Here is a 15,579-nt window from a genome sequence, read left to right on the forward strand (position 1 = left end):
CCAATATTGCATTACAGATGGGACAGCTGCTCACCAACAATAGCAGGGTTCAGGAAGGAATTTTCTTGTAAAAGCCTGTCACTAAGGCTATATAAAATTTTATACCTTATTCACAGGGTAAGTGAAAGGGAAGGTCTGCCAAGGTGAAGTTATTACAAATTAGTAGAGGGACTAACACAAATCTGAGTGAGATGCAGTGCTGTGGGACCGCTAAAGACCTGTCCTCAGAGGTAACAAACACTCCAAGTGGTTGGTTAACACTGAACTGTAGCGAGTAGGGGACAGTGGACTGGCTCATCTTGACTTTTGGAAAATGGGAAAGACCCTGAGACCCAGCATATGAGGCTTCTTTTTGCCTTCCCCTCAGGTACTTAGTTGGACCAACGGGTTTGGGGACTGCAGCATTGTGTTGATGAAGCAGAAGCTGTCATGCAAACAGGATGGATGCATCCTGCATGTCCTAAACAAAGTAGCCTGCTGCTCAGCCTAACACCAGGCATCCATAACTACATCCATAACTATCCAATTCTTTCAGTCAATACCATTCGGAATGTTTAGCCTCATGGTTTTGTTCACGTAGCTGACAACACACTATCTCACTTAATTGTGCATCTTCTTCTTTCAGAATTATGGTTTGGAGACTGAAAACCTGAGAACTCTGTCTCACAAGCTGAATGCCTCAGCCAAAAATCTTCAGAACTTTATAACGGGTAGAAGGAGGAGTGGCCATTATGATGGCAGGGCCTCCAGACGACTGCCAAATGATTTTCTTACCTCTGTAGTCGACCTGATTGGTGCTGCCAAGAACTTACTAGCCTGGCTGGACAGGTAATTTACTATTCCTTGGTCTTTTATGCATGAGAATAATTCTTTGGAATGTTTTGCATTTTTCCGTTCTTTTTCTCTTTTTATTGTACTCTTTTATTCTAATATTAAAATAGCAGATCTGGAATTCTGGTTCTAAATTTTGTTTCACAAATTTCTTAAATATTAGAGGCAAAAATGTGGTATTTTTTGCTAAATGAATACTCTTGTGCTATTCCAAGTTGACATCTCACTGCCACAAGTGGTAACGTCATTGGTAATTTCAGAAGGAAGGGTAAAGAAGAAAAGGTTGTGGAGTTTTAACTGTCCTTCAGCCATCAAAAAGGCACAAAAAAAGCTGGAGTTGAGCAAATCAATTAAGAATATTCAAAATAAATTATAGTACTTGCTTATTTTGAAAATTAAATTTTCTTCTTAAGAGTTTTTAACAATGGTAGGACTGATGTATTAAGTACAGTTGTGGTGTGGTTGCTGATTGACAATCAACCCTTTTTTTTTTTCATTTACGAACTGAGAGTTTGATTAAAAGTATCTCTCTGGATAAACGTAGTTAAAATTCTGGCTGTGGAAAGACAGAAGCAAAAACACAAAGTAGCATCAGAGCATTTGTGTTTTGTTTCTCTTTGGAGTTACAGCAACAGATAGCTTTATCTTGAATCTGGATAGTCCTGAATGTGTAAATGGCACCTTGGAAATCTCAGTGAGAGTGAATCACCCTCCTTTACAAGATTTGTATAATCTTGGTGACATCTTCCTAACCTAATGCCAGCAGTCATATTCTCTTGGGCTATGACCTTGTCAGGTCTTATAAATTCAAATGGGGTCAGATTCAGCTACAATTTGGAAAGCATGAAGAAAACCCAAGTGTGCAGGAAGCTGTTAGTGACTAAGTAAGCTTTACTTTGCTCTCTGAATTAAGCTGCTAACTACTGCTGAAGAGTGATGTCATGCTAGAAATGCTGTCTCTTTAATGAGCCATGCAGGGGAAATCTGGACTCCTTACAGTTATTTGGAAGCTACTATTTCCACAAGAACGATATCTTCTGATGTTCTGGCCAAAATCCAGTTTACATCCTTCCTGTCTAAATTGTTTCTTGTTTCAAAGGCATGTTTTACAGAAGCTGTTTAACTTGCTGCTGGAGATTATCATGATTAGGTGTTTCACATTTCAGTGGGGTAGAAGGGGTCTCTACATTACATATATCTGCTTATACTGCAAACAGGAGTTATAATCCTTAATGCTGTATAAACTTATTATTCCTTTGTCACAGGTCTCCATTTGTCAGCGTGACAGAATATTCACTGCTGAAAAACAACATTGTTCAACTGTGCCTGGAACTAACAACCATTGTGCAACAGGTAGGAGGGGTTATCTTCTTCTCTGAGTGCTCTTCCTACTGTTGCTTAAAAAATGCTATGGTATAAACATTGCTAAGCTTTTATTTCACCTGAAAAAAAAAATGTTTTAGCATTACCTCTCTGTTCTTGGCATATTGTCTTTCTCTGGGCTTTGGATATCTTCATATGCCTGGATAGACTGAAGGACAGTGGGAAACAGCTTAACTACTGCTAACAATTTATTACAGATTAAAATATGAATGATCAAAAATCTTTCAGGGATGAGTTCTTAAAATACATACAAATACAGCCAGAACCTATATTTTGGCTTCTTCACTTAAAGGAGAGCCACTCACATGAAAGTTGTTCAGTGATTAATATGAAGCATTCATGACATTAAACAAACCAAATATGGAACCAATAAGGGTTAGTAGCATTGTCATCACTGACATTAATTAGTTGTAATATAGTACAGTCCACGGGTACATAAAATTAATTTATTTGGTCTGTATTGCTACGAAGCACACAAATAATAATAGTCTCTGACAGTGTCTACCCCTGAAGTAAGACAAGAGGTGACACACAGGTACAGAAAGACTGAGTGGAAATTAGTTTTAGAAATATTTACAGTGAGCTTCTCCTCTTGTGAGTGGATAAAAATACTGATGAGACAAAATAGTGTTATTGGAATACATGGAGAGGCTAGAGAACAGGCAGGGCTGTCTTGGAACGAGGCAAAAGAGGAAGCTGAAAGCAAGAAGAAAGCTTAGCTAAAGCTGTGGGTTTGTAAATACCTTAAACTGGTGCTGCCTCCAACACACAAGGCTCCATTGCCTGCCTCTGTCCTGTGCTGGCACAGTTTGCCATGTAACCCCACAGCAGGCCCACCATAGAACTCAGTTAATGTCAAAGGCTTCCTGGAGTAGCAGCATTCTGTAAACTCTTCCTTGTCCCTTCAATTTTAGTTTAGTTCTTAGAAAAAAAGAACCGAGGATGATAAATATCAGTCTTTGTATTTTACACTATTTTCCTTAATTTATAATATTCAGTTTTACTCCTTTTAGAAATGTTGTCCTTTATGCATTTTTGAAGCGCAAAACAAAGATCCGTTTTTCTCTTTTCTTGGTTTAAAAATTCCTATGTAGGCATTTAATTATTTATGTATCTTTATTAAGCTTTCTTTTGCTAGGTGTTTATAGCACTAGGCTATTTTTGATTTACAGACTAAGCAAAATGAACTTCTCTACAGCATAAAAAGTTCAGATTCTGGTTCTGCCCTTCAGCTGATATTGCCCTTTGTGTGAGTTTGATTTTTCCCTGTGGTCTAGGTGAAAATAGTATAATTTTGCATTGCTGTCTCCATTTCTGTTGTTCTTTTCACTGCTTTTTGGCACATGAAATTCAGTTGTCCTCTGCCAGCAATAGTTTGGTTCTTTTTTTTTCTCAATTCTTCACTCCCAAAGCTGTCCTCCTTTTGACAACTTAAAAACAATCTGTCTTTTAGCATAAACTCCAAGACATTCTAAGATGAAAAACGTTTAGTTTAGTTCTACAGGTCAGTTACAAATCAAGTTGTGTTTTTTTCCTTATCTTATTGTCAAATCTGGGTTGTTTGATAGTCATCTATTAAGATCTTTCTACAGTATATTAAACTTAGCACCAGGAAGAGTAGAAAAACCAAAATCTTTCATAGGGAGACTGTTTTGCTGTCACTAAATCTGAGGAAAATTGATCTTAATGTGTGAAAGCAAAAGTGTCTCACCTACACCAAAATTGCCGTCTTAACTGTAGGCTAAAATATGAATTGAAAGGCATAACTAATAGAAACCTAGATCTCAGATCCTTTCAGATACTCCTTGTTTTATGGATTATATAAATTTTAGATATCTATTTTAGTCAGTGTGAAAGCAGCAGCCAAGGTTCTGCTTTTGGCACATTAAGTGAGGAATGTCTTCAACCTGAAGATGTATTTTGTGCAAAATCAACATGCTCTGTGTGCAGAACTTACAGCTGCCACTCAGGGTGGACTTCCTTCTAAATAGGGGGCATCACTGTGTAACCTTAGCTTGATACAGACACTGCTTATCAATCTTCTTGCTAGGACGCACTGTATGTGTCTGAGTGACATACTCTTGGATCTAACCACAAAGTCACTTTTTTAGCTTTTAGGTCATGTTCTTTCTCTGTGTGAGTGTGAAGATGAGATCTTCATTTGAAATTTAGACCAAACATAAGAGCTGCAATGTTGGGTATAATTATTGACACGCCACGTAAATGTTACAACGAATGAGCAGTCACTTGTTTATCTGTTAACAGTGTCTTCTCATACTGGTTGTAAGAACATTGATCTTTATTCTCTAGTTTTAGAGAAGTTTTATATCTCTTCATTTATGCTTGGGAACATACTTTATTCTACTCAGTTTTCTTATCCCTCATCATCTCCACTAAAATAAGTAGGGAAACTATAAAAGAATAACATTATGCAGAAAGTGCAGAAACATTCTAATTTTGAGGTGTGATGTCCCATCAAAATGTGTTGATGATAATGTGCAAAAAAAGCATGTTAGAACAGAGTGTTGAAACGTTTGAGCTCTCTGACGTCATTTTGAAGTATAGCTCTAGCTTCAAGGTAGACTAGCTCCCCTTCTTGCTTTGAAAATTAATCCACCAGACTAATTGAACTGTATTTGTATTTGGTCATGCTCTAGTGCCAAGGCTACCCTGGGGGAAAGATAACTGGAATAACTGGGGAAGAACAGGTTTGGAATTTTGTTCATAAAATGTAGCCATTGATGAATTTTTCATTGAGTAGAAAGAGTTCACTGGTTCTACTAGAAGTTGGTTTTCTGATTTTTTTTTTTTCCTGATTATGTCAAAGATGTTTAAACCAGTGATAGATGCTTTTGATACACGTGTTAAACTGCATGAACATTCTCTAAACAAACAGTTTGTCTGTGTCTTACCAAAGAATGTCAGCAGAACCCAGACTAATTTTTTTTCCGACAAAATCCAGACAAAATTTAGCTTGTTCTCCCCTTTATTAATGTTTGATTAACCTCGCTGAGATAAATTCAGAGACTGTATTACAGATTTTTACCCTACTTTTAGTCAAATACTTTGTGTTTGCAATGAAGCATATATGCTTTTTAAATCTATTTAGTTTGTACTGCAATTAATAGAAATCATTATTTATCAGGAGTTTTCTGTACCTGGTATGACTTTTAAATTAGCCCTCCTCTGAGCAGGTGGTTGGACCAGATAACCTCCAGAGGTCCCTTCCACCTGAATTATTCTGTGATTCAGCAACTGCCATTAAAAACATGGGTGTTATTTTCAGTTTGAACTTTGCAAACTTCAGCTTTCAGCCCCTAAATCTTATTTCGCTTGCATTTGCTGAAGAACATTGCGTTAGCGAACATCTGTTCGCCGTTCCTTAAATATAGATTATGATCAAGCCTTTACCTTAACAAAACCAAGTCAATAAGTTACTTTAGTGTATTCAGGGGTGTGTGTTTGCCTAATTTCAGAGCAAGCTTGTTCTTGTTAATATGTGAATTCCAGAAGTGTTTGATTTCCTGTATGCAAGCAATATACTTTTAAATATCATTTTGTCATATCCACCACTGAAAGATTGCAGTAGATCTTTGCTGCATTCAACTGGCAAACACCACAAGGTTTAAGTTCTCTTCCAAGCTGCTGCTTTATAGGGTCTCTGGTTCTTTTCAGGACTTGGCTTAACTCATGCTGTTTTATTGCACTGAGTTAATGAACTAAATATTTTACATGTATTAGTATTTTTATGTGTTAGTTAACTGTCCTCAAGACTTGTCATAAAACATTATTTATGGTATCTGCAAATTTCAGTAGTACTTGCCTTTTTTTCTTTCAGAATTATAAACCAGAATTATAGTGTGGGTGGGCACAAGTCCTACTGACCTTTTCTTTTTATGAATATTCAAACTAATACTGTTTTACTTTATCAGAGTTATGAAGATGCACTGTACCTTTGTTCTGGATAGTGCAGAAGCTTGCTTATATGTAATACTGCCGCTGTGACTATTTCTGTAATTTCTGTATTTCACCATTAAACAGAGTGGAAATAGAATGCAGCTGCTAATTTTTTAAAGTTTTTTAAACTCTAACAAAAAACATTTTTAATATGTCATCTTGCTTTTGGAGAATGTAGAAAGAACTGTAGCTATTATTTATTTTCTAAGAAAAATAGATAAAAATTCTATAAATGTGAGTCATGAAAGATTTTTTTTTAATGAGATCCCTAGTGCATTGCCATGTATCAGAAAAAAAATAAATCAGAAGAATATTGTGACCTACATTTCTTAACATTTTAGAAGAATATTGCAAGTGCTTTTAACCTCTCAGTTAAACTAGTCTGATGTATTTAAAAAAAAAAAAAGTCAATATGCATCTATTTTGGAAGGAATCCCAAAGCCATTAACATTTTTAATGCTAATGTAATCTTGAATGTGCAACATAAGTACAGCTAACATTAATTCTGCTCTACAAAACAGTAAAATTTCAGTTTTACTATACATGAGTCTCCTATTCTTTGACCTGAAGTAATTAAGTTTGTTCAGAATTGAGCTCATATTGTATTTCTAGTACAGAAATTAAAGGAATAATTTAGAAAGGAGCGTTAGCTCTGAAGTCAAGCTGTAAACCCTGCTGTGATCATTTTGTTTTCTTGGTACTTGGAGGGTTAAAAGGAGAGGGATGTGCTGTTTGAAGTTCGTAAAACTTGTAGGAAAACTGCCTTGGGCATTGCCAACCAAACTGACTAATTGAATTCTTTTTTTGTGCTGTAGAAAATAACAGTATGAATAGAGAAGAAACATCAAAGGGATACTTGACCGTGAAATGCTGATATAAATTCTTCTCTGTGTTCCTTGCATTCTCAATCTTCTGATTTTAATTTAGGAATTAATTTCTTTACAAAAATGCCAATCCTCCAAAATAAATGCAACCCTTAGAGATGCAGGTGTGACAGTCACCTGTTCTCCAGGCTGAGAATCCAGGGCAGAGTGGCTTGGAAAGGCTGGAGCTGCTCCGTAGCTCCCTCGGACAGGCTGAGGGACGAGGTCCTCGGGGCAGCACCCAAGGAAGGAGGTTTGCCAGCTGGACACGGCCGCAGTGGGTGGGACGTGGCTATGGATTTGAGCGGCCGGGCAAGAGGAGCAGGGATCTGCCAGTTGGCTGCCGTTGCTCTCGAAAGAGTACCACAGCCTGAACTGGTCATAGAGCAAATCTGCTTCTAGAGCAAACGGCGTGAGGATGGTGGGGTTATTTCACGGGAAGTTTGAAGCAATTAACTATTGTTGCTAATATATTAAGATCCAGGATAGGGGAAATCTTGAGAACTATAGGGAATTTAAAGCTACTTGAGAGGATCTTTTATTTAGATCAGCACGTTAGATTTTACTTAAAAACTTATTCAAGGAAAAAAAGTAGTAGATCTCTTTTAGGATTTTCCATGCTTTGTTTCGTGACGAACAAGCAATATTTTAGCCACTGTAATATCACTAAATCAAAACATGAGGTAAGGGAGTAATGACCCTTCAGTTATGTGGTGGTAAGACTTACTATTCTTAAAATGTTAACTAAAACAGGAAAATGACTGCTTTAGAAGTTATGAGTCTTAATTAAAGAGGTTAATGTTATTCAGGCCTACTTTAAATCGGTTAATAGCAATGTTGGGCACTGGAAAGCTGGGATGGACTTGTTCTTTGGGAGATCTTCAGGCAGTGAAACCCCCTGCTTATCCTTGGACCAGTGCTCAGCACAAGCAGCCCCATGTCGTCTTCCATCCCTTGTTGGTATGACTTGTGCCTTCCAAAGTCCAAAGCCAGGGCAGTTATGTGACTTCTCCCAAGAGAAGGGACCACTTCTTGTTGCTTGTGGATGGTGTAGACTATCAGAGCCTTGAAGTGATGGAGCAAACCAAACTGACAGTGTGGACACACCATTTTAACAGCTTTAGCATTGCACTTGTCAAAATACTCTCTGTTTATTCTTGCTTCCCATGCTTTGCAGTCACGCAATCAACCTAGTGATAGGTCTGATACAAGGATCTGCACCCCACGACTTGTAGAACAGCTAACAAACGTTAAGGCTGGGCAACATATCTCCTGCTCTGCACATCACTGAATTTCAGACATGCCAGATTAATTATCTTCAATTACTTTTTTTCCTCACTATCATGAATCTGTCCTGTTTGCCTTACACTTATATTGCTGCTAGTATTGAAGAATAAATCCCTGAGGTTAACCAGCGACAACAGAAGTCAGGTTCCTTAAGATAGTAAAGTAACCTTTTGGACATGACAAAACTCAAGAGATCATTTGTACATCTGTAACAGACAGTTGTCAGCATAAAGCATTCTTTTCTGTCTTAATAGGAAATTTAAAATCATGTGCATTAATTGGTTTCTTTTTTTGTTATTTTACCATAGGATTGTACAGTGTATGAAACAGAAAATAAAATTCTTCATGTGGTAAGTAATCTAAATATTCTGCTTTGGTATTCTCTAATCCTACCCCATCCACTTAAATGGTTTAAAAAAAAAATAAAGCTATCATTTGAAAGTAAAGTTCCTTACTATTTGACACAATGTCTGATTAATTATGTCAGTTTCTAAAAGTCTTCTTAAATAAGATCAAATAGTTAAAATTTATTTTCAAGATCAGCAAGAAAGAGATATCAGCTTAAATGTTTTGTAACCCCCTGAAACCAACTTAGTGCCAATTACTTGTGCCTCTTATCTTTGTGTTAACGTGAAGAAATGTGGAGACTTTACCCAAACAATATTAATAAAATATTTTTTCACCTAAGATATTATTTCCAGTTGCTCTGAAGATTGGAAGCTTATGGAAGATGGTGTCATTCACTTAAGAACGATTCCAACCAAGTCTTTTTACTCTTTCCTGAATTGGAAGTCTTTCAAGTTTAAGGTTTAAAAATAAGCTTTCTTCTGCTATTCCCTAATTAATGCCTGTTTGTTTTAGCAGGCAAAGCCAGATACTCCCTCTTACTTTCCCTTTTCATGGAGTTCCCTGGAGTAATGCTCTCTTATATCTACAGTTAATTACAAAAACATGATTATTGTTCTTAGATTGTTTCATAAGCTTCACAATACTCTTCCTAGTGTAGTACTCTTGCTAGGATTGCTGGTGTGGAATTGCAGCAATGAATCCATCAGATCTGGTGTGTTACTAACTGCACTGGTTGTCAGACTGAGCACTTCATGCCTTCAGCACTCAAAAAAAATCTAATATTTTATTTTTAAAAGCCTTTTACACATACTCTGCTTCTAGCAGGGATAAAAATTTGTCGTAAAACATTGATATGCTGTTAAAATCAGGAAGTGTGCAGTGACTTTTAGAAAAAAGCTTATTGTTGCAAACCTGATTCTGAAAAGAATTTCTAAAAGCACCTGAAATCTTCTGGGATTTGGAGAGTGTGTGTGTATGTCTATATATACACACATACATATACGTACATACATATATACACATCTTTTAACCCATAATTCTAGCTGCATATGACTTCTAGAAATACATCTTTAGCAGGAATGTTACTTTTGACTTTTCTACCTATTCTGAATGGAAGCCTGAAAAGGGAGAAGAGAGAGAAGTTTCCGTTTTTAAGTATTCCATAGGCTCAGTAGTTTAACCATGATGAACCTTAAAGAGCCTGGATCCCAAGGCAGTAGAACTTGTATTTGCCTGGGCAAGATCACCTGAAACTACCTAATTCAGAGCATCTGGGCTCTGAGAATCAACCTGTTTACCATTGTAACTGGATGAAGTGAGAATAATCACCATCTTTCTCACAGCATCTTAAAAAAAAAAAAGAATAATTACTTTGAGGATACTGAATTCAAGAATAACATTTGTAAATTTTTCATTTCTTTTATGGTTGTTTTATTTCTAAAAAAAAAAGAAATTAAAGAAAATGTCGAGGTAAATAATTGTGATGCTGTAAAGTAAAATTTTACATTTGTGAGAGATAGAATCTAGAACTCTTAAACACCATGTGGCGCTTTGTTTCATTTCTGAAAGATACTATGAAATATTTACTTAAAAGCAGACAGATTGATAAAATGATGATCCATGGTTGACTTTCTTCGTTGGTTACTGGAGAGATTCCCTGAGGTGTAGATTTGTTTGGAAGAGCTCCACTCTAGGGCAGTGTGTGCTCTCATGTTGTGATCGCAGGTGCACAGTTGCCATTCCCTCACTACTCACGTGGCCGGACTGTGTCTACTCTGCAACTCAGATATTATGGGAAAATATCCATTATGGAGGCATGATCTTCAGGATCACTTGCACCGCATGTCTGAGAGTCAGGTTTCTTTTTTTTTTTTTGGATTCGTAGATTCATAGATTTCTAGGTTGAAAAAAACCTTAGAGATCATCGAGTCCAACCGTCCCTAATCCCCATTAAACCATATCCCTAAGTAGTTCATCCACCCTTTTCTTAAACACATCCAGGGATGGGGACTCAACCACCTCCCTGGGCAGCCTATTCCAGTGGCTGACAACCCTTTCAGAGAAGAAATACTTCCTAACATCCAACCTGAATCTCCCCTGACTAAGCTTATACCCATTTCCTCTTGTTCTGTCACCCATCACTAATGTAAAGAGCCCTTCCCCCACCTCCCCACCATCCCTTCTCAAGTATTTTAGCAAAAGGTGATTATTGGGACTGAATCCATTCTTTACACTAACTTGATATTCCTATGATAATTAAAAATTACGACCTGTTAGCTGTTCTTTCTCTTTGCAGTAAATACAGGTTATTAACTTCTATTCATTGTACAAACGCAGCAGTGGCTGCCATGCTAAAAATACTTTTTGTGACTCCTAAGTTCATATGACTTGTTCAAGACTGAGATGTTTCCCAGAAGTTCTGTTGTTGTCATGGCCTGTTGAGAGAAATGTAATAAATGGTTTTAGGTGTCGGATGGCCTGTACGACTGTATGTGGAGTTTCTCTACAACAGGTACTGATTTTCTTGAAAAACCCATTTTAGATTGAGGTTTTCTCAAGTGCAGTAGTCTTGCACCATCTGGAGAGTACACCTTTGCTTCCCTGTGGTTTTGGAACTAGTACACAAGACATTGGTCCTTTCTATTTTTTGTATGCTAAAATTACTTCAGCATATGTTAGTGGATCATCTCATAGTGATAGTGCCACATCAAACATTGCTTCTTGACCCTGTGCTGTTATTCATAAATTCAGCTTGGTCGTTCCCATTTATACTATCTCAGCTTTACATTATTTACAACTGGTGTCAGGCCTCTTTTGTATCTGCTGAACTGCTTTTACAGCAAACTGATATTTTGAATTATTCCAATATAATTTTCTTGAATATTTTCCTGGAGCTAAAATCCTACATAGATTTTAATTAACTTTCTGAATCATGGGGGAGATGTTAAAGATTCATAAGAGTCAATTTGAAAACTTCTTTCCTGTTTATTTTGTTCCAAAGTTTATTTACTGAAAAAGTATTTGCATGTGACAACTGTAAAGTTAAAACATTACATCAGAAAGTGTAAAGAGTTGTCTCTGGGATTTAGTCTACATCTAATCTGTATGTGTGATCTTAAATGTTAAGTCATAACATTTAAGATAAATATAATAACATAACCTCAAGGGAGGTAGATAGATAGGGAGGGAGGTAGATAGATAACATAACCTCAAGGGAGCCTACAGGAAAGATGGGGAGAGGCTGTTCAGGAGGGCCAGTTGTGATAGGACAAGGGGTAATGGTTTTAAAATAGAGGAAGGTAGATTCAGGTTGGATATTAGGAAAAAATTTTTTACCATGAGAGTTGTAGAACACTGGAACAGGTTGCTCAGAGAGGTGGTGGATGCTCCATCCCTGGAGACGTTCAAGGCCAGGTTGGATGAGGCCCTGAGCAACCTGATCTAGTTGGAGATATCCCTGTTCCTTGCAGGAGGGTTGGACTAGATGACCTTTGAAGGTCCCTTCCAGCTCTAACCATTCTATGATTCTATAAGAGAGGGCCTCAGTTTGACATCACAGTAAGGTTTTGATACGACAGCAAATTTAAAGCTGGATGAAAGCAGATACTCACAGCCAGGGTCAACCATCAGTTCGTATGCAGAAGAGCAGTACAATCCATTTTTTGAGCAAGCCAGTTTCTGTATCTCTGGTTGGAGAAGACACAACGTCCAGTTTTGTTTAGCCATTCTGGTCCAAAGCTGAAATTGCAAGAATTATTTCTGGGTTTTGGTGGCCTTTTGATGCAGTCATGCATACCTGAATGTGATGCTTTGCATCTTGCAGCTGATACAAAACACAAATGCCATATCCAGTACTCCAGAGCTGTACTTGGATTTCCAGATGAGTAACTATACAGTGAATGGGAACATAATCTATATGTTCAGTCACTTAATTTATTCATTGTGACAATTTTATTTGTTTAACTTACATGTATAATGTCAAATGAGATATTAGAAATCTTCATTCTTTTGCAAATGTCTGAAATCAAACTTCCCTTAAGGGATTTCACTACCATTTGCTATAATTAGGGAAAATAAGAGTATAGTCCCCAAAGGAAAATAGATGCATACAGCACAACTTCGACCAGAAGACCATTCTGAAATTCATCTAAATGAATACTTTCAGATTAGACACAGTCTTTTTGAAGGAATGCTTTAAGCATCACATGCAAACTTGGAAATAAATCTTCACATATGAAGATTCTTTGAGAGCACAGATCAGTTCCTTTCTGATCCATAGACTTACCGTTTGTCTTTGATGGATAGGTTTGATCTGTCGGAATCTCTGTTACCACCTTTGCAATGGGGCTCCTACTTTGAAGGTGTTCGTGGGGATTAGCATTATTAAGATTTTGAGATCTTTAGCTGGAAGGCAGGATAACATCAAATTATTGCACAGTTGTAGTGATCTGGAATGGCAGTTAAAGAGTGTGTTCAAAGATGCATAAGAATTTTACTTCAGGAAATGGATTAACTAAGGCACTTTTCTGCCAGTGTAATTTTTAGCAAACTAAAGATTTTCTAATTTTTATAATGCATAATTCACCTAGTTCTCACTGTTGGTATGGTTTCCCTCATTATTTGGTAGCCAAAACAGATTATTAAGTTGTCGTATAAGGCATTTATTATTTACATATTTCACTCTACTTCCATTGTATTTATAATCATACATTATGATGACAGACAAGATGAAGTTCGTAGGGTTGTGGTGTTTTTTTAAAGTGCAGACAGTTGGGTTGGAGAAGACAGTTTAGATATACAGATGTTCTTAGTGCACAGTAAAATCTTTTAATCCAAACTGTACACGCATGTACATTTTCCTGACATTGATGGATATTTTCTGTTCCCTTAACCTCTTGTTCTTAACTTTCATATATCTGTAGTTTTTACAATGCTAAGAAGTAAAATTATCTGTTTATTCTCAGTTATTTCTCAGAATAAGAACTTCTTCACTAGTAGATTCAGTTCAATATGAGGAATTATACTGACTTGTTTTTCTTTGTAGTGTAAAACCCTGTCTGGGATTTGTGACCACATCATTTCGCTCTCATCTGATTCTCTGGTGTCACAGTCAGCACATCTTGAGGTAGTTCATCTCACCAGCATTATGCCCAGTGAGGGTTTGGTAAGTAGCAAAGCAGTTTGAAGTTTAACTCTTAGAATACAGAATACAAGCCTCAGTTCTTTAGGGTGATTTCTTTTTTTTTAATTTATCAAGAAATCAGAATGTATTTTTATGCAGTGTCCTACTTTTTTGGTAAGCTGAATCAGATTTCTGAAAGTGGTTTAATTAACATTTAACTAAATAAAGGGATTGCATTTTTTTCAAAAAAAAAAATACAATTGCTTTATGTGCAACTGGTAACTATATGAGCAGCTAAAGAAAAGTTATAGTCCCTTGATAGCCATATTGCAATTTCTGGAAGGTACAAAAGTAATCCCCAAATAGATACATATGCAAATAAAATTAGCTAAATATCCTTAATTAAATGTGCTTAGAAAATGATTAGCGGAAGGTGTGTTTCTTGAGTTTGCAGAAAAATAGTTACATGCCTCCCTAACGATTCAGTTCCAATAAAACTTTCAGAAATATAATCCCAGAAACAAAATAAATCCCTTCTATTTGTAAATTGTTATTCACTGAGCAAAATAGTCAGGTGTCTTCCGAACATCCCAGCTGCTGTGCCTTAGGAATGGGTCACGCCACTAAAATCTTCTGCAGAGATAATATTTTAATAATTATTTGGCTACCACTTGGAAGTACTAATGCACTGTCACATTTCTTGGACAAGGGATTTTTGTGATGTTTTAGTGGTCAGCAGGAAAGATTTCTGTCTCTCCTCCATAGTCCCCTGCTTTGGAACCATTCGGACCTTGTGAGGCTGTGAAAGGATAGAGATTGTGCTTGGGAATGGAAGATCCCGATAAAAGCTGGAGGGTAAGGTAGCACTGCAGGCACTGGGATGTTCTTGCACGTTTTTCTCAAAAACAGGCTACTTTTCTCAGTGTGATCTCTTACTGTCTTCAGCTGCCTTCTCAGGACTTCTTTTAGTTTAGTTTTGGGTTTTTTTTCCCCCCCTACAAGAGGAGGAAGCCAGGGTGTTGTTCCTGAGTTTGAGGAAGCTGTTGGAGGAGTTAAAAAGAGGGAAGTGGGTAGAGAAATTGGTAGCCATGAGGCTTGTCTGCAGAAAATTGCAGATCTGACAAATTCAAATACATTTGAGTGTCACTATACACATTGTGGCATGTTTCTTCTTTGTAATTCAGTGTGTTTTACGGAGTTATTTTAAGTTTCTGTTCGTTGAGATATTTTGCATTATTTCAATATCGTTGTTCTGACGTTGAACAGCAATGAACATCATAAGCAAATTCGGTCAATGTTACAAGAATATAATTATTTTGAGGTATGCATATTAATTTGGGAATGATGTATTTCAATAACATGAGGGGGTTTTGTATGACTATATAAGTTTACTTTATTCTTAGACTGATTTAATCAACAAAGAACATTACAACAGCATAAAATACATTGTATTTTAATTCTGTGGCATCACAGATGCTTAGCCCAGTATGTAATCCTGAAGACAGATACTATTTGCTTGCTGTGCTGCTGCATATCAGTGGCCAAATGTGTTCCCTTTGAGGCCCAGTTTCCTCTCTTGGTCCAATTTCTGAGTTAGTGCCGAGATATCCAGGAAATACTAGGTCAGCCTCATTTACATCTTGTGCAGTATACATGCTGTACATCGGTCTGTGCTTTTCACTTGCATTAAGACTACTCCATCCTGCATGCTAGGAGTCTGGATCACTGCACATCTTTCCTTTCTGTCCAGAAATGTGACGTATTTCTGCTTGTCTACTTAGAGGACAG

At 36.9% G+C, this 15,579-nt stretch overlaps 1 protein-coding gene across 3 annotated transcripts in view; it reads left to right on the plus strand.

Annotated features, from left to right (window-relative positions):
- Window positions 1–15,579, plus strand: part of LOC147527904 (connector enhancer of kinase suppressor of ras 2-like) — a 198,623-nt gene that overhangs the window by 89,919 nt on the left and 93,125 nt on the right. For all 3 annotated transcript variants that reach the window (XM_086619486.1, XM_086619487.1, XM_086619488.1), the window contains exons 3-6: window positions 626–828; window positions 2,097–2,184; window positions 8,630–8,671; window positions 13,714–13,833. In XM_086619486.1, the coding sequence (XP_086475612.1) occupies window positions 626–828; window positions 2,097–2,184; window positions 8,630–8,671; window positions 13,714–13,833 (453 nt within the window). The remainder of the gene's footprint in view (window positions 1–625; window positions 829–2,096; window positions 2,185–8,629; window positions 8,672–13,713; window positions 13,834–15,579) is intronic.

The sequence above is a fragment of the Tauraco erythrolophus genome, chromosome 13 (assembly GCF_009769465.1).
Source record: "Tauraco erythrolophus isolate bTauEry1 chromosome 13, bTauEry1.pri, whole genome shotgun sequence".
In the NCBI taxonomy this organism is placed as follows: Eukaryota; Metazoa; Chordata; class Aves; order Musophagiformes; family Musophagidae; genus Tauraco; species Tauraco erythrolophus.